At 39.6% G+C, this 27,552-nt stretch overlaps 1 protein-coding gene and 2 pseudogenes across 1 annotated transcript in view; 2 read left to right on the forward strand and 1 right to left on the reverse strand.

The window, feature by feature from the left end:
- LOC135232179 (prostate and testis expressed protein 14-like) overlaps positions 1-26,915 on the reverse strand; it is a 141,658-nt gene extending 114,743 nt beyond the window's left edge. Inside the window, exon 1 of the mRNA XM_064289509.1 lies at positions 26,604-26,915. Within this exon, the coding sequence (XP_064145579.1) occupies positions 26,604-26,664 (61 nt within the window). The 5' untranslated portion in view covers positions 26,665-26,915. The remainder of the gene's footprint in view (positions 1-26,603) is intronic.
- Positions 6,799-10,583, forward strand: LOC111747676 (NADH-ubiquinone oxidoreductase chain 5-like; annotated as a pseudogene).
- On the forward strand, positions 11,168-12,281 carry LOC135231733 (cytochrome b-like; annotated as a pseudogene).
- Positions 26,916-27,552: the final 637 nt, after the last annotated feature.

Genomic DNA, 27,552 nt, shown 5'->3' on the forward strand with positions numbered 1-27,552 from the left:
TGTTTCCTTGCCTCTGTTTCTATGCTGTTCTTTATATCTCAATAGTGATTAGGTTTAAGACAAGCTCTGCAGGAATATGTTCTCATTAATATTATGTTTATAACCCTATACCCAAATAAGATCATATCCAGAGGTAGAGGCATTTGATATTCAGTACCATGTTGGAGATGTTGATGGGTTCACATTAATGCTACCCCAAGATGCAGTGAAACATAATTTATTTACACAGGCCTGAGTGGTCTGCAAGACTATTAGGGGTTGTTTTTCTGCTCATCTACGTCAGTTACATCTTCTCTAACTCTTTACTAAGGAGTCCTGGTGGTGCAATGTTTATGCACTCGGCTGCTCACCAAAAGGTGGATCAATGCTACCAGCCCCACACCTTCCCCAGATAAAGATCTGGCATTTTGCTCCTGTAAAGATTACAGCCTAGAAAACACTTTGGGGCGGTTCTTCTCTCTCACATAGCGTCTCCATGAATCAAAAATCAACTTGAAGACACCAAATAGCCACAATCCGCTTAGTGCTTCAAATATTGCAGTTTTAATCTTACAGTTATATACTTGTTTCACAGATAAGTACACGTTAATTTACAAAATTAGTCTCTTAATGTTGACTCTTTCTGTCCTACCATTCCCAAGGCTGAGATGATATTCATTCTTCCCAGAAATGCATCATTTATCTGTTTCCCAGTTCAACAACACCTTCTTCTGCTACTCTTGGCAAGGGTCACTAGGGTCACAGTACATTTAATAGGCCTTTTCTCTTTGCAATGTGTGTATAGTGTGTTCATAGTTTGTGCCTTGCTGTGCACAATGGAAATTTTGACCTTGAAGGCCCAGCGGCTCTCACATTGCCTGGGAGAATTCTTCACTGTCCTTCCTTGCCACTCAGCTTCAGAGGCCTGCATGTTCAGCATATTTTTGTAGAGTATTGCAGCAGAATTTAAAATCTTTCTCTGTAGGCCCTGGCTCTGTATTTCCAAACTAAAGAGCACATTTCTGATAACAATTGTCCTCTAGCTTGGCTTCCTTTACGAGAGCTGCCGAACTCCAAAAGGAACCTGTATCTGCAGGTGAAACAGAATGGAAACATCAAACAAGTCCAAGCTCTCGTGCTATTGTCCTGCTGGTCCCTGATCAGGAAGTGTTCTGATCTATTTAGAATATCAGCATCCATCTGGTGGGCGTACACATCGCTTTATATTTGCATGGTCACTCTTGGTTCTAATTTTATCTCTCCCTGGTGTTTTCACCTCACAGGCATTGCATCTTCCTTAGCTTCTTTGAAAGGAGTCCTGGTGGCTAGTGGTTATGAGTTCAGCTGCTAACCAAAAGGTCACAACCAAGCAGCTGTTCTCCAGGAGAAAGATGTGGCAGTCTGCTTCCATAAGGGCTTACAACCTTGGAGCCACTAGGGGCAGTTCTACTCTGTTCTATGGAGTTGCTATGAGTTGTAATCAACTCAGCCACAATGGGTTTAGCTTCCCTCATATCTCTGCTCAGCACCACCCACATACAAAATTTAGCTCCTTTTCTGCTTTCACCCCTTTGCCACCAAAGGAAGAAAAGGCATTTGGGAGTCCAAGGATTTTTGCAAATCTGGGATTTAAACAGAGGAGTTTTACACCACTATGTTTTCTTAACACTGTCCCCCAAGACTCCTCTCCACGCTCTCCCACCTTCAGTTTTCTCTAACGCCCTAGGACCCACAGATCTCCTGGAACCTTAATTTTCTCCTTTTATTATGCAGAACAGTATCCTTCTTTGTCCTTCTCATGGCTTCATCCCTATCATCTTTGTAGATCATGTTCTTCATGCTGGGAGACTCATACTTCTTCTTTTTGCAAATTGCTAACTAAATCAAGAAAAAAAACAAATACTCTTTTATTAAAACTAATTCAAACACTTAGTTTTTAGCAATTGTTACTACTCTATTTTGAACCAGTTTTTTCTAGAGAAAAAAAGTTGAACACCCTGCTTTCATACAGAATGAGTGTTCAGAAGAAACACTATGCTTCAATTTCTTTCTTTTTGATTATTTTAATAGTTGCAGAAATAATATGGAGATAATTGAACTTAAAGAAATTGCGGAAAATAAACATTATTGGAAAGAGGGTGCACATGATGGATTTTGGTAATGTTTTTATTTACCTAGGAATGGAAACTGTGTTTAACATACAATTCATTGTAACATCTGTATTTCACATGCATTTTCAGGATGAGAAAAAAAAAATTTTTTTTTTTAGGTACAAATATGGGACTACCTATATAACATTTGCAAAAGCTTGTATCTTCATATAACATTTTCAAAAAAGAATCCAATAAATTTCACAAGGAAAAGTTATTATCCCCTTAATCTGGATGGGACCCAAATGTTTAGATTCATTCCTCCTTTCCTTACACCTTGTTTGTTAGAGGGAAGAATCCTTGAAATAGGCAACTTTCATACTGTCTGTCTTATATCCTCCCTCATTTGTGGAGCCTTTCCTGATCCTTTCCCTGTCATCCACTTCACTGGGCTTCGCATTTGGTACCCTTGTTCCTAACTTGGCACTCGGAGCAGTGCTGCACTCAGTGAGCTGACACCTTCTGCCTGGAGGCAGGATGGCTCCACAAGGCCTGCACATCACCTGTAGGCAATGTCCTTACTGAAAGCTCAGAGCAATTTCTTTAGAGAATTTCAACACAGAAAGGCTTTTCCTTGCAATGCAATTCTGTTAAAGCTTTAGATTCTTTGCAAGGAGCCAGTGTCCAGCACTAGCAGTCCTCCACTCTTTGTTCTATTCATGTCTTTTTGTTAACTTCAGTAATTTGAATCATTAAAATAAGGAATATCTTTGTCAGAATTTTGAAACCTACTGGGTCTGAGTCTCCAATAACTGGTGGCAGATTTCCCCCGGGCCCTCTCTGACCTAGTTCCAAGAATTCCTTCTCTATGTCAGTTCTCTTCACTAAATCTTAGTAACTTCTTCACATTAAAAAAAAAAAAAAGGAGAGAACACCAACCCTGTTGCCATGGCATCCATTTTACTGCATACCAATGCTCTATTACAGAGCAGAACCGCCCCATTGTCTTTCCAAGGAATATCTGGTAGATTTGAATTGCTGAGTATTTGGTTAGAAGTTGTAGCTCTTAAACACTGTGCCACCAGGGTTCCTGGAATCACACCTGCCACATATATCTTTGGGTATGTCAAGTAAGGCATACTTTAAAATGAAACCTAAAACCAAGTCTACTAACAGTGTTTTGTAGATAAAGTGAGGATTATTCAGGGCATATGTGGTAGTTGGCTACCACACCAAGTTTGAGATCCTCAAATGGCCTAAATGGCAAAAGAATAAATCTTTAGTCCTTTTTAAATATTTTTGCCTAATGGTGCTCTGTGATATTGATAACATAAATGTAGAAGTTTTATTGCCTTTTGGTGTTTATGTTTGTTACCACTTTTTAATTCTTAATGAAAGAAACTCTTGAAAATTGTCCCTGTTTTGGTATATTTTCTAATACTTTATCAGACAGAAATTGCTAAGATTGGCATAATAGCACTCATGGGGTTCCTTAGTATAACTGACAAAGACTAGCACAAATGATGCTATCTTACCACAGTTTTGGGGAATAGAGGTCATTGAAAGGTGATATTTGATCAGAGACCTGAGGACAAGAGAGAATGAGTTTGGGGGCTACCTAGGGAAAGTTTTTGAAGAAGAAGGAATAGGATGTGTAAATGTTCTGAAGGAGGAATTTGCTGGGGGTTTTGTAGAATCCTAAGAATGCCAAGATCTACTGGAGTGGAGAGTTACAAGAATTAGATCAGAGAGGTAAAGGGACCTCAGATCTTGTATTGCCTTGAGACAGACTCCTGTAAGGATTTCAGCTGCACTCTGAGGACAATGGGAAGCCAGTGGGAGGTGTTCAGCAGAGGAATGACCTGATCTGCCTATCTTTGAAAAGAGGCACTGTGGCTGCAGGTGAGGAACATAAACTATGGCTGTAATGGGTGGTAAGGGAGACTGGAAGCAGGGAGATTAGGAGGCTATTGCAGCGTTGCAGGTGAAGGATGATGGTGACTGTACTAGAGGTAGCACTGGAGGTTGTGATAGGACCAGGCCTGGATAGATACTGAAGGTAAAGTTGACAGAATTTATTGATGAAGAGGATGTGGGTTGTGAGAGAAAGAAGAGAGTTGAGCCTGACTCCAAAACTCTGGCCTTATTTATCTTGTGTCTCGGGACACACACAGATGGATGGCCACCTCCACATGCAGACCTGAGACTCTCTGTCTTCTGACAAGTAGAAACCAGACAGAAGGCTTTCTCTGGATTAAAGCCAGGCTGTCTGACAAAACCAAAATGGAAGGTAAACCTCCTGTGGTCTTAGATGTGACCCATAGTGAGGTTTGTCCACGTGGACACTGGTCTTGTAGGGACCTTTAACTGGCCTGTCTGTGAGGGTGGCTGTTCCTGTACCTGTGTTCTGACTTCTACTTCTTCTTTTTATGGGAAACAACACTTTTAGACAGCACAACACCAAATAGTAACAGTAAGACAAAGACATTAAAGCATATACTGTTTCTTTAATCAATTAGGAGGTGTCCAGAGAGGGAGACCTCTCCATTTAGTTAAACATAAAGATTCATGTTAGGCCACTGCCAGTAATTTTTTTAAGAAAAGAGAGAAAATGTGGAAAAAATTTAGTAACAGGCCAAACTTAGCATGATTAATTGAATCATGATCCTTGCCCTACCTGAGGCTAGTCAATGTTGGTCACCTGCTACGGCCTGTGGCCTGACCAGCCTCTATTTATTTGCACAAAATCTCAGGTGTTGTCAGAAGTTTTCAGATAAGAAAGTCACCTAAGCTGCTCAAGAATTTCCAAGGAATATTTCTCAGGACAAAGAACAAAAGCCAAATTACATTGGGTAAAGTTAAATTATGTCCACATGGTAAATTTTAAGCAAATTTGCAGTAAACGAACCCACCTCACAAAAAAGGAATTTGCACAATTTGATAGTCACTGTCTTCACTGTGTCTCCTCCTTCCTCTTTACGTGTTCTCAGGTGCATTCCACATTGGGCAGTGACCTTTGTGAATTTCACAATGTACTTAGAGAAATCTGTCATCAGTTTCTCTGGTCCTCAGTTTCTCTCTTTTAACAAACCCCAGAGTCATTCAGTTGATAACTGAATTCATGGGTGAATAGCGCTTTACCATATATCCAGAAATGACTATTGAGAACATGGAAGGAAAGGAAGGAAAATGTGCAAGAGAGCTGAATCCTCATCTATCATAGTAGTAAGGCCATAGAGAATGGCTAAAATTGATGAGTCAGAAATAATGGATTTCATTTTACTATTTCATAGAGGTAAATCACAGTAAAATTCCTCATGAGTTGAGAGTGGTTGTTGAAAATGAGCAAAGGTATCCAGAAGATTGCTGAGACTTTAATAAGCACTATATGCACATTTGGAACTTATCTACACACTGGAACTCAGAGAATTTAGGGCAAGCTTCATAGAGAGGTTCCTATTTCATTTGCTTCTCAAGACTTGTTCAACAGGCATTCCATCCTCACCTCTGAAGGGGCACAGGCTGAAACTACTGCTCCCCTCTACATCTGAAGTTCTTTCCTTTTGTCCCTGAAGCTCACATGGCTAATAAGAGGCCCCACTCATGCTTTGTGCTGACTTGGAGCTAGCCCAGCCATAGAGGAAAGAAAATAACTGAAAAAGTATTCTTGGTGTCTGTTCTAGTTTCCCCAATTGCCTGTTTCCACATCCTACTATACTTTGGCTTTCCAGGCATTAAGTCAGAAAGGAAACATTTGCATTTGAATATTGTTCTACACATTTATGGCTGTGTGAACTTGGGCAACAGGTTTACCCTCTGTGTCCTCATTTGTAAAAAAGGCCCGAAGTCTTGGTCTTTTTAATCGCCTCCTAAGCATGTGGAATATGGATAATGAAAAAGGAAGACGGAAGAAGAATTGATTCATTCAAAGTGTGGTGTTGGTGATGAATATTGCTTACATCAATGACTGCCATAAAAGGGTACAAATCAGTCTTAGAAGAAATACAACCAGAATGTTCCTAAGAAGCCAGAACGAGGATAATTCAATATGCTTCCTTTGGTTATATTATCAGGAAAAACTAACCAGTAGCAAAGAGGCAAGAAAAACCTTCCATGAGCTGGATTGTGCTCATTGCTACAACAATGGACACAAACTACTAATGATCAAGAAGATTGAGCAGGACTGGACAATGTGTTATTCTGTTATATATAAGGTCACGCTGAGTCAGAACCACTCCATAGCAACTAATGACAACATCATCAGTTGCTGTTTTAGGCTTCTGAGGTTTAAATGAGACAAGGTAGGTAACCGTACTCAACATAGTGCTGGGTACACAGTAGGTGTTTAATGAAGACTACTAATGAATTATTAAGGTTTCCCTTCCCCTGGTGGCATAGTGGTTAAGTGTTATGGCTGCTAACCAAAAGGTCAGCAGTTCGAATCCACCCGGCACTCCATGGAAACTCTATGGGGCAGTTCTACTCTGTGCTATAGGGTCGCTTTGAGTTGGAATCGACTCAAAGATAGTCAGTTTGTTTTTTTTTTTGGTTTATCGTATATGCTTAATATATAGGCTTTATACATAGTAATTTATAGAACCCTTTACTACAAAACTGTGAGCCATGTCAATATAAAAATCTGATCCATTTAAGGGTCTAATCTCTAAAATGTGGAAAAAAAAAAAAAACCACAACACAACTACAAAAAGACAAGCAACCCAATCACAAAATGTGCAAAGGATGTGAACAGAACCTTTACAGTTCCCATCCAGATTTTCTGTGCTATTTGGCAAGATTAGTAAGTTTTTATTTGTGGTCTGGGAAGCTCAAAAAATGTTCCCATGTAAATGAATGGTAATTACTTCCTCACTTTACACCACTTCAACTTATGAAAATTTTCATAAGATCACTCTCCTTTGGAAAAGCAGGGGAGACCTGTAGTAAGGGAGAATATGATTTATCGTTATAGGGGAGAGTAAAAAAGTAAAGAAAAAATATTTTAGATAGTTAGAAGCAAGAGTTGTACCAAAAAAAAAAAAAATTCATGGAGGTGTTATTTGTGATGACACTAGAAAAGTGGCTCTCGACTAGGCGTGATCTCACCCAAGGAGGCATTTGGCAATGTCTGGAGACATTTCTAGTTGTCACAATTGGGGAGAGGATTTATTACTGCTATCTTGTGAATAGGGGCCACAAATGCTGCTAAAAATAATACAATGCACATGATGTTGACATACAACTAAGAACCGTCTGGCCCAGAATACCAATAGTGCTAAGGTGGAGAAACACTGAACTAGAAGATGGGTAGCATCATGAAAGGCCCTGATTATACGAAGGCATTTACAGATTTCTAGAGGTAAAAAGATGGAAAAGTGCAACGTGTTCTGAGGGAGATATAAACCCGGTATTGGTTAAAGTACTGGGAGAACTAGGGTAGAAGATGAGGCTCAGTGTGGGGAAAGTCTTGAATGCCCAAATAAGCAGTTGGTACTTAATTAGCTGCAATAGTATCTTAGTTTCTTAGTGTTCCTAAAACAGGACAAGTACAAGAGGATGGCTTTAATAAACTGAAATTTATTTCTTCCCTATTTTGAGACTAGAAGTCTAGACTAGAAATCTAGCCTAGATATCTAGGAGGACCTAGCTTAATTAAAGAGTATGGTTTGTGTTCAGTTGATGTGAGGGAAAATCTTGCAGTCCTTAATTCAGGAGTTAAGACTCGACTAGATTTCTATTCTCAAAGCTCATGTAGCCCAAAGCTCATATAGAAGCTCCTATTGCAGGCTCCCTAGTCCTAGCTGCTAAAACTAAAACTGGGAGGGTACGGCATATTACGAATTTCAATTCTTCTACACCTCCTAACACAATTTATATCGCATCCACTCCTTATATTGTCACTATGGGGTATAATTATAACCAGCTCTATCTGTCTACGATAAACAGACCTAAAATCCCTTATGACCTGCTCTTCAGTCAGCCATATAGCCCTAGTAATCATCACTATTTTCACTCAAACACCATGAAGTTTTATAGGAGTCACTGCCCTAATAATTGCTCATGGTCTCACCTCCTCTATACTTTTCTGCTTAGCTAACTCTAAGTACAAACATATCCACAGCCGAACTATAATTTTAGCACTAGGTCTACAAACCCTCCTGCCGCTAATAGCCATGTGATACTCTTGGCCACACTAAGAAACCTAGCACTACCACCCTCAATTAACTTAATCAGAGAAGTATTTATCATCCTAGCATCATTTTCATGATCTAATTTTACTATTCTCCTCATAGGATTCAGCATACTAATTACCGCACTGTACACACTTTACATATTAATTACAATTCAGTGAGGAGAAATTTCACAGCATGCCAAAGCCATCAAACCCTCATTTACCAGAAAAAATGCCCTAATAGCCCTCCATCTCATTCCCCTTCTACTCCTATCTCTAAATCCCCAAATTATCCTGGGATTCGTATACTGTAAACATAGTTTAATTAAAACATTAGATTGTGAATCTATTAACAAAAGCTAAAACCTCTTTGATTACTAAGAAATCAATTCCTTATACCATACTTAACAATATGGCTTTCTCAACTTGCCGAGGATGGAAGTTATCCATTGGTCTTAAAAAAAAAACAACAACTTTTTTTATTGGTCTTAAAAAAAAAAATTTCTTTTTTTTTTTTTAGGACCCGAAAAATTGGTGCAACTCCAAATAAAAGTAATTAATACATTCTCTACTTTCACCCTAACATCACTTATCATTCTAACTCTTTCCATCAGAATAACAACATCAGAAGTCTACAAAACACTTTCCCCACTATGTGGAAATAACTGTATATTATAGTTTCATAACCAGTATAATTCCAGCCCTAATATTCGTTCAATGAAACCAAGAAGCTCTAATCTCTAACTGACATTGAATAACAATCCACACTATAAAACTCCTCCTAAAGCTTTAAACTAGACTATTTCTCCTTGGTGTTCATTTCTGTTGCACTTTTCGTTACCTGATCAATTATGGAATTTTCGCTATGATATATATACTCAGACCTCTTTATTAACCAATTCTTCAAATAGCTACTACTATTCTTAATCACTATAATAACTCTAGTAACTGCTAACAACTTATTCCAATTATTTGTTGGCTGAGAAGGGGTTGGCGTCATATCTTTCATATTAATTGGCTGATGGTAGGACCAACGGACGCTATCACGGCAGCCCTACAGGCAGTCCTTTACAGGCACGATGGAGACGTAGGCTTCGTCATAAAAATAGTCTGATTTCTGCTCCACTCAAAGTCATAAGAACTCCAGCAAATATTCCTAACTGACCTAAAAGAAGACTTACTCCCTCTCCTAGGCCTTTTACTAGCTGCAACAGGAAAATCAGCCCAATTCAGCCTTCACCTGTGACTTCCATCAGCTTCCAACCCAGTATGACCCCTACTTCATCCTACCACAATAGTAGTAGCAGCATTTCTCCTCATCTGCTTCCATCCACTTACAGAAAATAATCCCTCCAGTCAAGCCCTAACACTATGTCTAGGTGCCATCACCACCCTACTCACAGCCCTCTGTGTCCTTACACAAAAGGACATTAAAAAATTATCAAATTCTCCACCTCCAGCCAACTAGGCCTAATGTTACTCACCATTGGAATTAACCAACCCCAGTAGCCTTCCTCCACATCTGCACACAGGCATTTTTTAAAGCAATATTATTTCTATGCTCTGGTTCTATCATTCACAGCCTAAATGATGAATAAGATATCTGCAAAATAGGCGGACTCTATAAAACCATACCTTTTTCTACAGCGGCTCTCGTCATCGGTAGCCTAGCATAATGGGCATTCCATTCCTGACAGGCTTCTACTCAAAAGACCTTATCATTGAAGCGGCAAACACGTCTTATACCAACACCAGAGCCCTATCAATTACCCTTATAGCCACCTCCATAACAGCAATCTACAGCACCCGAATCATCTTTTTTGCCTTATCGGACAACCACGATGCTCCGCACTAATCCAAATTAGTGAAAACAACCCCTTCCTAATTAGTACCATCAAACGACTAATGCTCGGCAGTATTTTCACAGATTTTATTATCTCAGTAAACATCGTCCCACCCACAGTACCACAAATAACCGTGCCTAACTATCTAAAATTCATAGCCTTAGCAGTTACCTTACTAGGATTCATACTAGCTATAGAACTAAACTCCATAACATATAATCTAAAATTCGATTTTCTACACTTCCCACATAAATTCTCAAATATACTAGGGTATTACCCAATGATCATTCACCAATCTTGATGTCACCTCAGCCTTCATATAAGCCAAAAGCTATCATCAATAATTATAGACCTAATCTGATTAGAAAAAACTATTCCCCAAAACCTAGCACTTACACAAATACAGCCGCCATTCTTGTGTGAAATCAAAAAGGTGTACTCAAACTATATTTTCTTTCATTTCTACTATTCATAGTCTCAGGCCTATTTATCATTCTGTAACATCCTAATCTCAATTATAATGAAAACACCAATGGACAACCCCCACCCAGCTATCATTACTAGTCAACACCCACAATCATATCATGATGACCCACCACAGTAATCTTCGTGAATAAACCCAATTTCTTCACTGTTAAAAATTATTCAGTTCTCTATGTTATTTGAATCACTGCCCACTAACTCAAACCCCTCACCACCTATTAATCACAAGCCTTTCTATTAATAACCCCACAAGTAATGCACTCAAAACTACAACATTGACTCCCATGCCTCAGGCTATTCCTCAGTGGCCATAGCAGTAGTATAACCAAAAACCATCATCATCCCACCCAAATATACTAAAAACTCTACAGACCCCAGAAAAGACCCTCTGAAGCTTACAATAATTCCACACCCTAGCCCACCACTCACAATGAAACCCAATCCCCCATAAAAAGAAAAAGTCTTAGAAGAAAATCCAATGAATCCCACCACAAGAAGCACACTTATAATAAAAACGACATACATCATTATTCTTCCAGGGGCTATAACCACGACTAATGACCTGAAAAATCACCGTTGTATTTCAACTACAAGAGCACTTAATGACCAACATTCGAAAATCCCACCCACTAATCAAAATTATCAATCACTCCTTCATTGACCTCCTGGCTCCATCAAACATCTCAGCATGAAGAAACTTTGGCTCACTCCTGGGAGCCTGCCTGATGAAATCTTAACAGGACTATTCTTAGCCATATGCTACACGTCAGAAACAACAACCGCATTCTCATCTGTCACTCATATTTGCCGAGATGTCAACTATGGCTGAATTATCCAATATTTACACACCAATGGAGCATCCATATTCTTCATCTGCCTATATGCACACATGGGACAATGCATTTACTACTGTTCTTATTTCAACTCAGAAACTTGAAACATTGGCATTATCCTATTATTCACAGTTATAGCCACTGCCTTTAAAGCTATGTACTTCCATGAGGACAAATATCATTCTGAGGTGCAACTGTAATTATAAACTTTCTCTTAGCAGCCCCATACATGGGTACAAACCTAGTCAAATGAGTCTGAGGAGGCTTTTCATTAGACAAAGCAACCCTAACCCAGTTCTTTGCCTTCCACTTTATCCTCCCATTCATTGTAACCATGCTAGCAGCAGTCCATCTACTTTTCCTTCACAAAACAGGCTCTAAAAACTCCATAGGCTCAGACAAAATTTCATTCACCCCTACTAAACTATTAAAGACATTTTAGGATTTTTTTCCTCATCCTTTTACTGCTTATCCTACCCCTATTCTCTCCAGACATATTAGGGGACCCTGACGATTACATGCCAGCTTATCCACTAAGCATTCCAGCCCATATCAAACCTGAATGGTACTTTTTACATGCTTAAGCTGTCCTATGATCTATCCCAAACATATTAGGAGTTCTAGCCCTAGTATTCTCCATTCTTATTTTAGCACTAATGCCATTACTGCACACATCTAAACAGCGAACCACAGCATTTTGACCACTTAACCAAATCCTATTCTGTATTCTAGTAGCAGGCTTAATCACACGTACACAAATCGGTGGGCAGTTAGTAGAACATCCTTATGTCATCACTGGCCAACTGGCCTCAGTTTGATTCTTCTCTATCATCTTAACCTTATACCAATTGCTGGACTAATTGAAAATAACCTGCTCAAATGAATGCCCTTAGAATATAACAAATTACAGTGGTCTTGTAAATCATAAATGAAAACTCATCTTCTAAGGATATTCAGGGAAGAAGCCTGTCACCTCACCATCAGCACCCAAAGTTGAAATTCTCTTTAAACTATTCCCTGCTTATATAAGTATTCACTATGTACGTCATGCATTACGTGTATTCCCCCACATATAGTATTATTTGTGTTTAATCTTGCATGCCCCATACTACGCATAAATGTGCATTATGCTGTTTACCCCATGCGTATAAGCAAGGACATACCATTCATGTTAATGGTCTAAGTATGATAATTACCCATTAATCTATTGTAACCATGACTATTACACTCCCATGTATTCTCTAGAATTGCATAGTACATCTAAGTCCTTGGTCATACATAGCACATCTCTGAGAAAGCTCTAGTCACCATGCTTACCACCTCCCAAGCCTGTCTCTCAATCACCTACCTCCGAGAAACCAGCAACCCACCCAAATCATGCTCGTCTTCCCCCTCCGGACCCATCAATCGTGGGGATTTCTATACTGAATCTATATACCTGACATCTGGTTCTTTCTTCAGGGCCATCTCACCTAAAATCGCCCACTCTTTCCCCTCAAATAAGACATCTCGATGGACTAATGACTAATCAGCCCACGATCATAACTGTGGTGTCATGCATTTGGTATCTTTTTAATTTGGGGGATGCTGTGACTCACCTATGGCTGTCTGAGGCCCTAACACAGTCAAGCAATTTGTAGCTGAGCTTAAACTATTACACTGTGGCATGTAGATATACGGTGCTATTTAGTCAATGTTCGAGGACATAGAATTTTTTAAATCTAAATTCCCAGAGCATATACATAAGTATACATAAGACTACTATGCAACTATTTAATGTAAACTCCCCTACGCCCCCCCCGATTACTCTTAACTCAGTTTCTATAAGCATATTTTTTTATCTTGTCAAACCCCCAAACCAAGATTATAGAATAGATGAAATTAAGAGCAAGGGTAAATAAACAAGTTCAGTCACCAACCAACTGAAATAACTATTTTCACCTCTCATACTAATCTGCCACTGTAAATAATTTATTTTCTTTTGAAGAGCTCTGTCCCCAGATCTAAATGTACAAACTTTAAGATTTGCTTCAAAATAGCTTCTACCTCACCCAGCTCCTATTTCTAAGATGTCTTAGGCACACTTCTCTCCCTGTTAACATAGCTTAAAACGAAAGCAAGGTGCTGAAAACACCTAGGTGAGTTACCCCAACTCCATAAACATAAAGGTTTGGTCGTAGCCTTTTTATTTGTTGTTAGTAAATTTATACATGCAAGTATCTGCCCACCAGTGAGAATGACCTTCAGATCATTATCAGAAGGAGCTGATATGAAGCACACACCAACGTAGCTCATAACGCCTTGCTCCACCACGTCCCCACGGGATACAGCAGCAACAAAAATTTATCTATTAACCAAAGTTAGACTAAGTTGTACTACAAAGGGATGGTCAATTTCGTGCCAGCCACCGCGGTCATAGGATTAACCCAAATTAATAAACAATGGCGTAAAACGTGTTTAAGAGCAAGATAAAATAAAGTTAAAATCTACCTGAGCTGTAAAAAGCTGATGATAAAGTGAAGATAATCAACGCAAGTGACTTTAACAACTCTGAATACACGATAGCTAAGACACAAACAGGGATTAGATTCTCCACTATGCTTAGCCCTAAACCATGATAACTACCAACAAATTTATTCACCAGAGAACTACTAGCTAAAGTTTAAAACTGAAAGGACTTGGCAGTGCTTATATCCACCTAGGGGAGCCTGTTGCCATGATTGATAATCCCTGATAAACCTTACCACCACTTGCTAATTCAGTGTATACACCACCATCTTCAGCAAACCCTTAAAGGGTGCTAAAGTAAGCTCAATAGTTGTCACAAAAAAAGTTAGGTCAAGGTGTAGCCTATGTGGTGGTCCAAGATGGGCTACATTTTCTACCTCAGAATATACTAATGAATATCATTATGAAATAATGACTGAAGGAGTATTTAGTAGTAAATCAAGAACAGAGAGCTTAATCGAATTAAGCCATGAAACATGCACATACCACCCCTCACCCTCCTCAAATGTTTTTACTATGGAATCATATGATAAGCCTAAACAAGTATGAGAGGAGACAAGCAGTAACAGGTAAGCATACTGGAAAGTGTGCTTGGATAACTCAAAGTGTAGCTTAGTACAAAGTGTCTGGCCTACACCCAGAAGATTTCATTCTATACTGACCACTTGGAACCAAACCTAGCCCGACAAACCCTACACTCAACTTACATAGCACCCTAAATTAAAACATTTATTTACCAAATAAAGGTATAGGAGATAGAAATTTTACTTCGGCATTACAGGGACAGTACCACAAGGGAATGATGAAAGACAAATTTATAGTACAAAACAGCAAAGATTAACCCTTGTACCTTTTGCATAATGAATTAACTAGAATAATCTGACAGAGAGAACTGTAGCCAGAAAGACTGAAACCAGATGAGCTACCTATGACAAGTCTGTGGGTCTAACTCATATATGTGGCAAAATGGTGAGAAGATTTATAGGTAGATGTGAAAAGCTAGCCGAGCCTGGCGATAGCTGGTTGTCTAGGATAGCATTTTAGTTCTAACTAAAATTCACTAAAAGAAATAAAGTAATCCTAACATGAATTTTAGAGCTATTCAAAAGAGGTACAGCTCTTTTGATTCAGGATACAACCTTAACCAGAAAGTAAAAATCCAAACGATAATTTCATAGTTGGCCTAAAGGCAGCCATCAATTAAGAAAGCATTAAAGCTCAAAAACTGCTTACATTAAAAATACCAAAAATTAACTGACCACCTCCTAGATATAACACTGGACTAATCGATATAAATAGAAAAAATAATGTTAATATAAGTAACAAGAATTATTTCTCCCTGTATAAGCTTATATCAGATCGGATGCCCACTGATAGTTAACAATCCATTAATTAGATCCATAAACAAATTCTTTATTACAGTCATTGTTAACCCAACACAGGTGTGCTTCAAGGGAATGATTAAAAGAAGTAAAAGAAACTCCCCAAATACCAAACCCCACCTGTTTACCAAAAATATCACCTCTAGCATTCTTAGGATTTGAGGCACTGCACGCCCAGTGACAAATGTTAAATAGCTGCGGTACTCTGACCATGCAAAGGTAGCATAATCATTTGTTCCTTAAATGGGGACTTGTATGAATGGCCACACGAAGGTTTAAGTGTCTCTTACTTCTAATCAGTGAAATTGACCTTCTTGTGAAGAGGCGAGAATATATAGAGAGGACGAGAAGAACCTATGGAGCTTAAATAAATTAATTCAGCTATAATTTCACTAGCCTACAAGGCATAATGAGGCATGGCAACAAATTAAAAATTTTGGTTGGGGTGACCTCAGAAGATAAACTGACCTCCGAATGATGTTATAATCTAGACATAACCAGTCAAAATTTATAAAGCCCATAATAACCCAATACTTGATCAATGGAACAAGTTACCCTAGGGATAACAGTACAATCCTATTTTAGAGTCTCTAATTTTCTTTTTTTTTTTATCAGTAGTAGGGTTTGCGGCCTTTTGATGTTGGATCAGGACATCCTAGTGATGCAGCCACTATTAAAGGCTCATTTGTTCGAGGACTAAAGTCCTACGTGATGATCTGAGTTCAGATGGAGTAATCCAGGTCAGTTCCTACCTATAGACAATTTCTCCCAGTAAGAAAGGATAAGAGAAATGGGGCCAACTCTACGAAAGTGCCCTCAATTAAATTTATGAATTAATCTCAGTTTAGATAAGTAAATTTACCCTGCCCAAGACTAGGCCTGGTTAGGATGGCAGAGCCTGGTTATGGCGTAAAACTTAAACATTTTTAAACAGAGGTTCAACTCTTCTTCTTAACAGTGTTCTTAATTAATCTCTTCTCATTAATTATCCCCATTTTACTAGCAGTAGACTTTCTCACCCTAATCGAAGGAAAAGTTCTAGGGCACGTACAACTTTGCAAAGGCCCTGGCTTTGTTGGACCATATGGTCTCCTCCAAACTATCGCAGACAAAATTAAATTATTCATTAAAGAACCTCTGTGTCCCCTAACCTCCTCAAAACTCATTATTGCCCCCATTCTAGCCCTAACACTAGCTCTAACCATATGTGTCCCCCTTCCAATGCTTTACCCTTTAATTAACTTAAATATCAAGCCTAGCTGTATACTCTATCCTATGATCAGATTGAGCACCAAACTCCAAATATGCGGTAATTGGAGCCCTACCAGCAGTAGCCCAAACTATTTCCTATGAAGTCTCTCTAGCAATCATTATCCTTTCAGTAATACTAATAAATGGGTCCTTCACATTTTCACATGAATTGCTGTCACCATCACCCAGGAACACTATGACTAATTTTCCCCTTAGAACCACTAGAGATAATAGGATTTATCTTAACTACAGCAGAAACTAATCGAGCCCCATTCGATCTAACTGAGGGAGAATCAGAACTTGTCTTTGGCTTCAGTGTAAAATATGTTGCCGGCCCTTTGCTCTTTTCTTCATAGCTGAGTGTGCCAATATAATCATAATAAATGCTCTTGCAACTATTCTGTTTCCACACCGTAAACTATAGGTAAATTTGCAGTTAACAAAGTCACCTCAAAAATAAGGAATTTATACAATTGGGTAATCACTATCTCCACTGTGTCTTCTTACTGTTTACGTGTTCTCAGGTGCATTCCACATTGGTCGGTGACCTTTGTGAATTTCACAATGTACTTAGAGAAATCTGTTGTCAGTTTCTCTGGTCCTCAGTTTGTCTCTTTTAACAATCCCCAGAGTCATTGAGTCGATAACTGAATTCATGCGTGAATATTGCTTTACCATGTAGCTGGTAATGACTATTGAGAACATGGAAGGAAAGGAAGGAAAATGTGCAAGAGAGCTGAATCCTCATCTATCACAGCAGTAAGGCCATAGAGAATGGCTAAAACTGATGGGTCAGAAATAAGGAATTTCAAATTACTATTTCATAGAGGTAAATCACAGTATAAAAATCTTAATACTGTTCAGAGTTGTTATAGAAGATGAGCGAAGGTATCCAGAGGGCTGCTGAGATTTTAATAAGCACTAAGGGCACATTTGGATCTTATCTACTCACCTGAAACTCAGAGAACTTAGGGCAAGCTTCATAGAGAAGTTCCCGTTTCATTTGCTTCTCATGGCTTGTTCAACAGACATTCTATCCTCACCTCTGAAGGGGTACAAGCTGACACTACTGGTCCCTTCTACATCCAAAATAGTTTCTTCAAGTCCATGAAGCTCATGTGGCTACTAAGAGGACCCACTCATACTTTGTGCTGACTTGGAGGTTGACCAGCCATAGAGGAAAGAAAATAACTGAAAAAGTATTCTTTGTCTCTGTTCTAGTTTCCTTCAGTTGGCTGGTTCCATATCCTACTGTCTTGTGGCTTTCCAGGCATTAAGTCATAAAGGAAAGATTTGCATTTGAATATTGTTCTACATGTTTATGGGCAAGAGTTTACCATCTGTAATGCTCCATGTTCTCATTTGTGAAAGTGGCCCCAAGTTTTGGTCTTTTTAATTGCCTCATAAGCATGTGGAATATGAATGATGAAAAAGGAAGACAGAAGAATTGATGCATTCAAAATCTGGTGTTGGTGATGAATATTGCTTATATGATGGACTGCCATAAGAGGGAACAAGTCAGGCTTAGGAGGTATACAACCAGAATGTTTCTAAGAAGAGGGAATGATGACACTTCAATTTGTTTTCTTTGGTCATGTCATCAGGAAAGAGGAACTGCTACGAAAGAGGCAAGGAAACCTTTCTATGAGATGGATTGCACTAATTGCTATGACAATGAACACAAACTACTCATGATCAGGATGATTGTGCAGGAGTGGGCAATGTGTTATTGTGTTATATATAAGGTGAGACTGAGTCAGAACCACTCCATAGCAATTAAGTACAACGTCATCAGGTGCTGCTTTAGGCTTCTAAGGTTTAAATGAGACAATGCAGGTAAACATAGTCAACACAATGGTGGGTACACAGTAGGTGTTTAATGAAGACTAGTTATAAATTATTCAGGTTTCCCTTACCCTGGAGAGAAAACTTGGTTGCACAGTGGTTAAGTGCTACGGCTGCTAACCAAGAGGTTAGCAGTTCGAATCCACCAGGCGCTCCTTGGAAACTCTAAGCTGCAGTTCTACTCTGTTCTATAGGGTCGCAATGTTGGTAAACAGACTCAGCATATTGTTGGGTGCACAGTAGGTGTATAATGAAGACTACAAATGAATTATTAAGGTTTCCCTTGCCTTGGACTTTTAAGTTTTACGGATACTATCACATATACTTAATTTATAGGCTTTGTATAAGGTAATTTTTACAGCCCTTTAGTAAAAAACTATTAGTTATGTCAATATTAAAATCTGATCAATATAAGGGCCTTATCTCTAAAATGCATTAAAAAAAAACTACAACTACACAACGACAAAAGACAAACAGCCCACTCACAAAATGTGGAAAGGACGTGAATAGAATCTTCACAGTTCCCATTCAGGTTTTATGTGTTATTTGGCATGATTGGTAGGATATTTTCTTGTGGTCTGGGAAGTTTGAAAAATGTTCCCATGGAAATTAAAGGTAATTACTTCTTTACTTTACACCACTAGGACTTAAGAAAATTTTCGTAAGTTCACTGTTCTTTGGAATAGCAGGGGAGACATGTAGTGAGGGAGAATATGATTTAATGTTATACCAACCAACCAACCCACTGCCATCGGGTCGATCCTGACTCATAGCAGCCCTATAGGACAGAGTAGAACTTCCCCATAGAGTTTTCAATGAGCACCTGGTGGATTTGAACTGCCGACCTCTTGGTTAGCAGCTGTGGTATTTAACCACTACATCACCAGGGTTTCCATTTAAACATATAGGGGAGAATAAAGAAGAAGAAGAAGAAATATTTTAGTTAGGTAGAGGGAAGAGGTGTATCAAAAAAATTTTTTATGCAGGTGTCTTTTGAGATAAGACTAGAACAGTGGCTCTCATCTAAGGGTGATCTCACCCCAGGAAGTATTTGGCAATGTCTGGAGACATTTCTGGTTGCCATAACTTGGAATAGAGTTTATTACTGCTACCTACTGAATGGAGGCCAAGGATGCTCCTAAACATAGTAAAATGCAGAGGATGTTGACCCACATCTAAGAACCATCCTGCCCAGAATACCAATACTCCTAAGGTAGAGAAATCCTGAACTAGAATATGGGTAGGACCATGACAGGTTCAGATCCTAGGAAGCCATTTACAGGTTCTAGAGGTAGAAAGATGGGAAAGTGCAATGTGTTCTGAGGGAGATGTAAACGTGGTATTGGTTCATGTGCTGGGAGCACTAGGGTAGAAGATGAGGGTCAATTTGGGGAAAGTCTTGAATGCCCAACTGAGCAGTTGGTACATAATTAGCTGCAATAGTATCTCAGTTTCTTAGTGTTGCTATAACAGAACTAGTATAAGAGGGTGGCTTTAATAAATTGAAATTGATTTCTTCACTGTTTTGAAATTAGAAGTCTAAATTCAGGGTGTCAGCTCTAGGGGAAGACTCCTTCTCTACCCACCCTGGCAGAAAATCCTTGTCTTAGCTTCTCTATTTCTAGTGCTTTTCCTTCTTTGGACATTTCCTCATTGCATCTATCTTTCCTCCTTTTTAGTTCATTTCCCTTGTGTCTATTCTGCTCTTTATATCTCAAAACTGATTAGGTTTAAGACAATATCTGTAGGGACATGTTCTCATTACCTTATGAAGATAACCCTATCCCCAAATGGGATAATATCCAGAGGTAGAGGCACTTGATATTCAGTACTATGTTGGAGATGTCGATGGGTTCACATTAATGCTAACCCAAGATGCAGTGAAACATAATTTAATTGCACAGGCCTGAGTGATCTGAAGCATTATTAGGGTTTTTTCTTTTTTCTGCTCACCTAAGTCAGTTACCTCGCATCTAAACCTTTAATTAGGAGCCCTCGTAGTCCAACAGTTAAGCACTTGGCTGCCGACCAAAACCTTGGCCAGTGCTACCCACCCCACAGCTCTGCCAGAGAAAAACTGGTATTCTGTTCCTGTAAAAATTACAGCCTAGAAAACACTATGGGGCAGTTCTTCTCTCCCACATGGGGTCTCCATGAATCAAAAAACAACTTGAAAACACCAAATAGCAACAACCTCCTTAATGATTCAATTATCGCAGTTTTAGTCTTACCGTTATGTACTTGTTTCCCAGATAAGTATGTTATTTTCAAGATTAATATCTTCTTTTTAATTTTTATTGTGTTTTATGTGAAAGTTTACAAATCAAGTCAGCCTCTCACACAAAAATTATATACACCTTGCTACGTACTCCCAGTTGTTCTCCTCCCAATGAGACAGCCAGCTCCCTCCCTCCATTCTCTTTTCGTGTCCATGACGCCAGCTTCTAACCCCCTCTGCTCTCTCATCACCCCTCTAGGCACATAGTCTCACGTGTTTGCTTGATCCAAGAAGTTCATTCCTCACCATCATCCCCCTCCAACCCATTGTCCAGTCCAATCCATATCTGAAGAATTTGCTTTGGGAATGTTTGCTGTCCTGGGCCAACAGGAGGTCTGGGGCCCGTGACCACTGGGGTCCTTCTGGTCTCAGTCAGACCATTAAGTCTGGTCTTTTTATGAGAATTTGGGGTCTGCATCCCACTGCTTTCCTGCTCCCAAAGGGGTTCTCTGTTGTGTTCCCTGTCACAGCAGTCATCGGTTGTAGCCAGGCACCATCTAGTTCTTCTGGCCTCAGGCTGATGTAGTCTCTGGTCTGTGTGGCCCTTTTTTTCTCTTGGGCTTATAACTTCCTTGTGTACTTGGTGTTCTTCATTCTCCTTTGATCCAGGTGAGTTGAGACCAATTAATGCATCTTAGATGGCTGCTTGCTGGAGTTCAAGACCCCAGACACCACTCTCCAAAGTGGGATATAGAATGTTTTCTTAATAGATTTTATTATGACATTTGACTTAAATGTCCCCTGAAACCATGGTCCCTAAACATCTGCCCCTGCTACGCTGGCCTTTCAAAGCATTCAGTTTATTCAGGAAACTTCTTTCCTTTTGGTTCAGTTCATTTGTGCTGACCTTGCCTGTTTTGTGTGTTGTCTTTCCCATCACCTAAAGTAGTTCTTATCTACTATCTAATTAGTGAATACCCCTCTCCTAACCTCCCTCCCTCCCCCCTCTCATAACCATCAAAGAATATTTTCTTCTGTGTTTAAACTATTTTTCAAATTCTTATAACAGTGGTGTTATACAATATTTGCCCTTTTGCAACTAATTTCATTCAGCATAATGCCTTCCAGATCCCCCCATGTAATGAAATGTTTCAGAGATTCATCACCTTCTTTATCAATGCCTAATATTCCATTGTGTGAATGCTCTCCACACTAATTATGTCCTATCAACATATACAGGTTTAGAATTTACTATAGATAAAATGGAGGAATATTGTACAACAATATGGAGGACAATTACATTAGATCACAAAATGGAGGACATTTACATAATACTGAGAATCATGGACTAGCCAAGTTGACACACATTTTTAGTGTCAATCAATGACACTTTCCTGTGTCATATTGAAATCAGGAAGACACCATGAGAATGGTAATGGCATTACTCCAGTGATGTCAGATTCCAGGGTTGATACTGAGAACAATGTTGACTTTATTCTCATTTCTTTACATTTATCTGTTCTGTCTCTCTAGGAAAGATCCCTCTGTGGCACAAATGTTTGTGCTCTCCTGGTAACCTAAAGGTTGATGGTTTGAATCCACCAAGTGGTGCTGCAGAAGAAAGGCCTGGCAACCTGCTTCCATAGAAATACGGGTGAGAAAAACATATGAAGCAGTTTTACTCTGGAACACATGCTATTGCTATGTGTCATAATCACCTTGATGGCAACAAGCTTGCATTTTAGTGTTTTTTTCTCTCTAGGAAAGTAGAGTACTTTTCTTTATACTTGGCACCCTGAATTTTCACAATGATACGTGTGAGTGGGGTCTTTTTTATTGATCTTACTAGACATTTCAGAGACCCTTTCTATTTGAAGACTTATATCTCATTTCATGTAAGGAAAACATTTTATTCAGATCACATTTCTTTGATAAATTCTTCTCATTCACTTTACTATCTGTTCAACTGAGGTCGAATCAAGACAACAGAGAATTCACCGTCTCAACCATGAGCTTAGCACTAAATAGTAAACTAAAGAAGTATGCTGCTGAGAGTGGAGCAGTATCCTGGAGAGAACCTCTTCTGTGGTGCAGCCATGCAGGGATGACTGAAACCTAATGAAGAGATGAACGCAAAGAAAAATCCTCCAGCACCCCTGACACCCTGACAAGCACACCACAACAGCAACACACCACTAAAAGAATTTGAAGTCCATAGTGCACTGAAAGAAATAACAGCAACTACAAAGACCGATTTTTTGTTAGCAGCTGTAGCACTTAACCACTACACCACCAGGGTTACCAAGAGGGATATTACTTAATTACAAAAATGTCTATCCACCAAAAATACATAATGATCCTGAATGTTTTACGCACAATTTCAAAATCCATAAAGCAACACCAGTGGAAACAAAGAAATAGATCAATTCATAATAATTGCCACAGATTTCAAAACTCTTCTCGCAGTAATCAACAGAACAAGCTGACAAAAAAAAATCACTAGATGAAATATCTAAATACTTTGTCAGATAAAAAAAAAGAGTCCTAATTGGCATCTGTAGAATACACAGCAGTAGTAAAATATCCATTCCATTCAACTGCTCTGGAACATTCATGAAGATAGACTATGCGGTAGGTGTGTTAGTTATCTGGTGCTTCTATAACAGAAATACCACAAGGGGATGGCTTTAACAAGGAAAAATTTATTTTTGCCCAGTTTTGAAGGTTAGAAATCCAAAGTCAGAGGGCTAACTCAAGGGGAAGGGTTTCTCTCTCTCTTAGTTCTCTTGTCTCTTCAGCTTCTGCTTCCTGATGCCTTGAAAATCTCCATGTGCCCTGGCATCTGTCTTACATCATCTAATCTCCACTTGCTTTTTTAATTTCTTCTGTATCTAAAAGGAGAATGACTCAAAACATATCCTACAGTAATCCAGGCTCATTAACATAACAAAGACAACCCATTCTCAAAGGGGATTGTAACTCAGGCATAAAGGTTAGGATTTATAACACATATTTGGGGGGGACATATTTCAATCCATACCAGTGACCATAAAATGAGTCTCAACAAATTTAAAATGAATTATACAGAAGGGAGGAACAAAGCAAATGAAGGAGACCAGAATCTAAGAAATGACAGAGCTCCACAGGTGGTGGGAGAGAGAAAGCCCCCATCAGTTGGGTTGAGCTCTTAAAATCTGAGCACTTGTAGCTGAGAAGGAGTAGATTTCAGGGCTTAGACAATGATGGAGAAAGAGAGCCTGGTCCATCGAGGCTTACACATGAGAAATGAGATGGGCTGAGCTGGAGAACCAAAGCTTGGGATCAAGTTCCAAGGTTTTACATTCTGTTACAGAGATTGTTTTCTTTGCAGCATGAAGTAATCATTTGAAAAATTCCTTGGGACATGGCCATGTTGGTGCAGTTGTACCTACAGTTTTGGTATCCACGGAAGAGTCTGTAATCTGGAGAAAAAGAAAGAAAAGGAAAGGGAATCCTTATTTTTTGCCTTTGCGCGTCCTCTCCAGGTAGGCAAAGATTGCCATCTAAGAGGTGAGTAATAAACTTTTATTGGAAGAGGAAGAATCAGTGACTCAATGAGTGAGGTTAAACAGCAGGCTGCTGCTTGGTGGGAAGGGACTGAGATGACTGAGGTGGACCCCTGAGTCGACCTCCCCAAACCCTAAATCCTTCCTACTGAGCCATCCTTACCTGAAAGCCCAACCACGAATATGCCCCAGTGGAATATTTACAGCCCAATTCCTGTCATCTCTCAAAATCTAATAGCATCTGGATTGATTTTCTAATTTCTTCTATATCTCAAAAAAGAATGACTCGAGACATTCCCTGTGCCCTGGCTCATTAACATAACAAAGACAACCAGTTCTCAAAAGTAATTATAACCACAGGCATAGAGGTTAGGATTTATATCACATATATTGGGGGGACATATTTCAATCTATACCAGTGGTCATAAAACGAGCCTCAACAAATTGAAAATAAATTATACAGAAGGGAGGAACAAAGCTAAAGAAGGAGACTAGAATCTAAGAAAGAACAGAGCTCCACAGGTGGTGGGAGGAAGAACCCTAGGGCCCAGAGATCCTTTAGCAAATCCTTTTTCTGCTTTTAGGTATACTGGTCCCTTTTAGGTATTCTGGTGGCAACACTGCACCAGAACCACAGGGCCCTGTTCCAATTCTTTAGCAGGGAAAAAAACTCTTTCTCACTCTCTGCTCAAGCTCCCAGGGCTCCTGAGAGAGCCATCATCTTGAAAATTTGGTAACGGTCAGGCCAAGAGGGCTTCTCATTTACCACGTACTATTATAGTACTTCATCAGAAAGCACTCCTCATTTTTCTTGGCATTACAGGTGGTTCTCCGATGTATGCAACTCCCATCAGGTCTGACACTAAAGCACCGGAAACAACGTAGAGCTGGAATGCCAAAAACAGCACAATGAGGCTCTTTCAGGAGATGGTGCCCACCACGACGCCCACGTCTGATATGAACAATAGTCAGGTCCCCACACGCATCGGCATTAGTTATTGTGCTAAAAGAGTGATTTCATTTCTTTGTGGTTGGCTTCAAGCAGTGGAGCCTCTCTTGCATCTTTGCGGGGCCTGCACCAAGGGCCTTTGTGGAGAGGAGGCACCTGTGCCTGTGGGGCAAGGCTTGTGCCTCAGCACAGACAGATTTTCTATACTCACAAGTATTCAGCCTTCCTGAAATGCACTGTTTTCCAGAAGGGAGAAAATCATGGCCTACATTGCAGCTCCCCCAGACCTCAAGTGCCCTGACCCTGGAATCCTTCTCTCAGTCCTTTCAGAACAACCCTCATTATCTGTCCTCATCACACACAAAAAACTTCCCTAGATCCCTTTCAACTCAAATTTACAGCTCTTAGAAAGGAAGCTTGAAGAATTTGAGAGTATCATGAATTAATACTATGTGAGGAACTTTTCAATTTTCAGGTGCACGTAGGTCTGTTTCAGGGGATTTCAGGACTAAAATGAAGCACTCCATTCTGAAATTAAACTAAGGGTTTTACTTCTACACTCCTGATAACCATTAGGCTTCTGTTAAAGTTTGCTGTCTGAAAAACAAACCTCAGTTGTGTTCATTAGGAGTATTCCTGTAGCTGGTCTTAGAAAAAGCTACATTGAGCTGGTAAAGCAAAATTTGTGCCTCTAGATATACATGTGGTTTTAAGTACCTCAGAAGAAGTTCCTCAGCAAACGTCTGGACCTTATTTCTTTTTCTCTCAGCTAAATAAGCAGGGTTTATTTACACATTCCTAACTAATGTCAGTTCTGTATCCAAAGATTCCGGTTAAGTTGGCCCAGCTGTAAATATATGATTAAACTTCCACATCAAAATTCTTTATATTTTTCATTTTAGAAGAATAGCCTTCGTTAAATAGTATCACTTATGAGAGATTAGCGTTACACTAAACTCCAGTGTAAAGAAAATTTTAGTTAATTGCTACCCTTGTAAATCTCACCTCCTATCTTGCGATTGCTTTCATGTGAACCTGTTATCTGTACTCACTGGATTTGTTAAATAACTCTGATTTTCCTGTAAGAAAGAGCTTACCGTTACAGCCAAACTGGATGCATGCTCTACTACACTTCGTTCTTTCAATAAATGTTATTTCCTTTACATATCAGATTGGAGTGTTGGTCCAGTGACTTCACTAGGACAATATTAGTGTGGGAGGTAAGTTGAGCTTGAAGTAAATTAGAGGAGAAAGGAGGAAGAAATGAAGAGGAGCATTTTGGGGCCAAAAGTGAAGGAGGAAGCAAAGGAGAGTGGAGGCCTAGGAGGTAGAAAACAAGTGGGGGTAGGATGAAGGCTGCGAAGACCGACTCTAAAGGGAAGATCAGGACCATTCTTGTACGTCATTTCTCACTTCCCCATGGAACAACAATCAACAGCTGCCAGTGTGGGTTCTGCACACCTACACCCAACCCGCACTATCCTTCAGCATGCCCCCGGAAGCTTACCTTGCAGTAAGCCCAACAGCAAGGAGAGGCCCAGCAGCAGCAGTAGGAAGCACTTACCCATCTCAGAACCCAACGCCAAGGAGAAGCAGAAGGTAGAATAGAGCCTGAAGGTGTCTCACACACTCAGAATTGCTGCTTTATAAACCCAGGCTAGGAGGGACAGCCAATGGGAGTCCAGGTGGAGGGTGTACATCCCTTGCCAGAAGGCAGTCATGACCCTGGCTCCTACCAGCATTTCTGGTTCTGATCACCTTCCTGGCCAGCCAAGGCAACCACATTCTTTCATGGCTTCTTCTGTCTCAATTGAACCAGCTTTAAAATGGAGAAACATGTCTGCCTTACCCAGCCAAAGTATTTGTGAGAATCGCTTCCTGACTCTGGATCACACTGGCCTCAAATTCCATACATCACAGCAGTACTTCTCTAACATATGATGGGAGTAAAGATATTTGAAGCTCATAATAAAATGAAGTTCAGAGAAATGCATATGTACCTTGACTGTGGCAAAATACAGACCTGAACACAAAATATGAGCAAGGTGTTTTACCTTCCATGTTGCATTCCAGACTAGATGTTTTTAGCTGCTGTCAGTCAGCTACCTTCTCATGACAACCCCATGTGTTACAAAGTACAACTACTCCATAGGGTTTTCTTGGCTATAATGTTTAAGGAAGCAGATCACCAGGCCTTTTGTTCTATTATACCACTGAGTAGGTTGGAACTGTCAACCCTGTGATTAGCAGCACATAAAAAATGCTTGTGCCACTCAAGCTCCTTCCAGGCTAGACTCGGTTCAATCCATAACAATTGGGTTGCTCGTAAATACTTAACACAGATGCTGCAAGAGTGGGAATTTATCGTATAGGCAGGCCTCTTAAGTTTGCTTTGCTGAATGTTTTCATAAGAAATTGCAGACTAGCTTTGTAAAAGTCTCTTCAAAGCTAGGAAG

This window comes from Loxodonta africana, chromosome 7 (genome assembly GCF_030014295.1).
Source record: "Loxodonta africana isolate mLoxAfr1 chromosome 7, mLoxAfr1.hap2, whole genome shotgun sequence".
In the NCBI taxonomy this organism is placed as follows: Eukaryota; Metazoa; Chordata; class Mammalia; order Proboscidea; family Elephantidae; genus Loxodonta; species Loxodonta africana.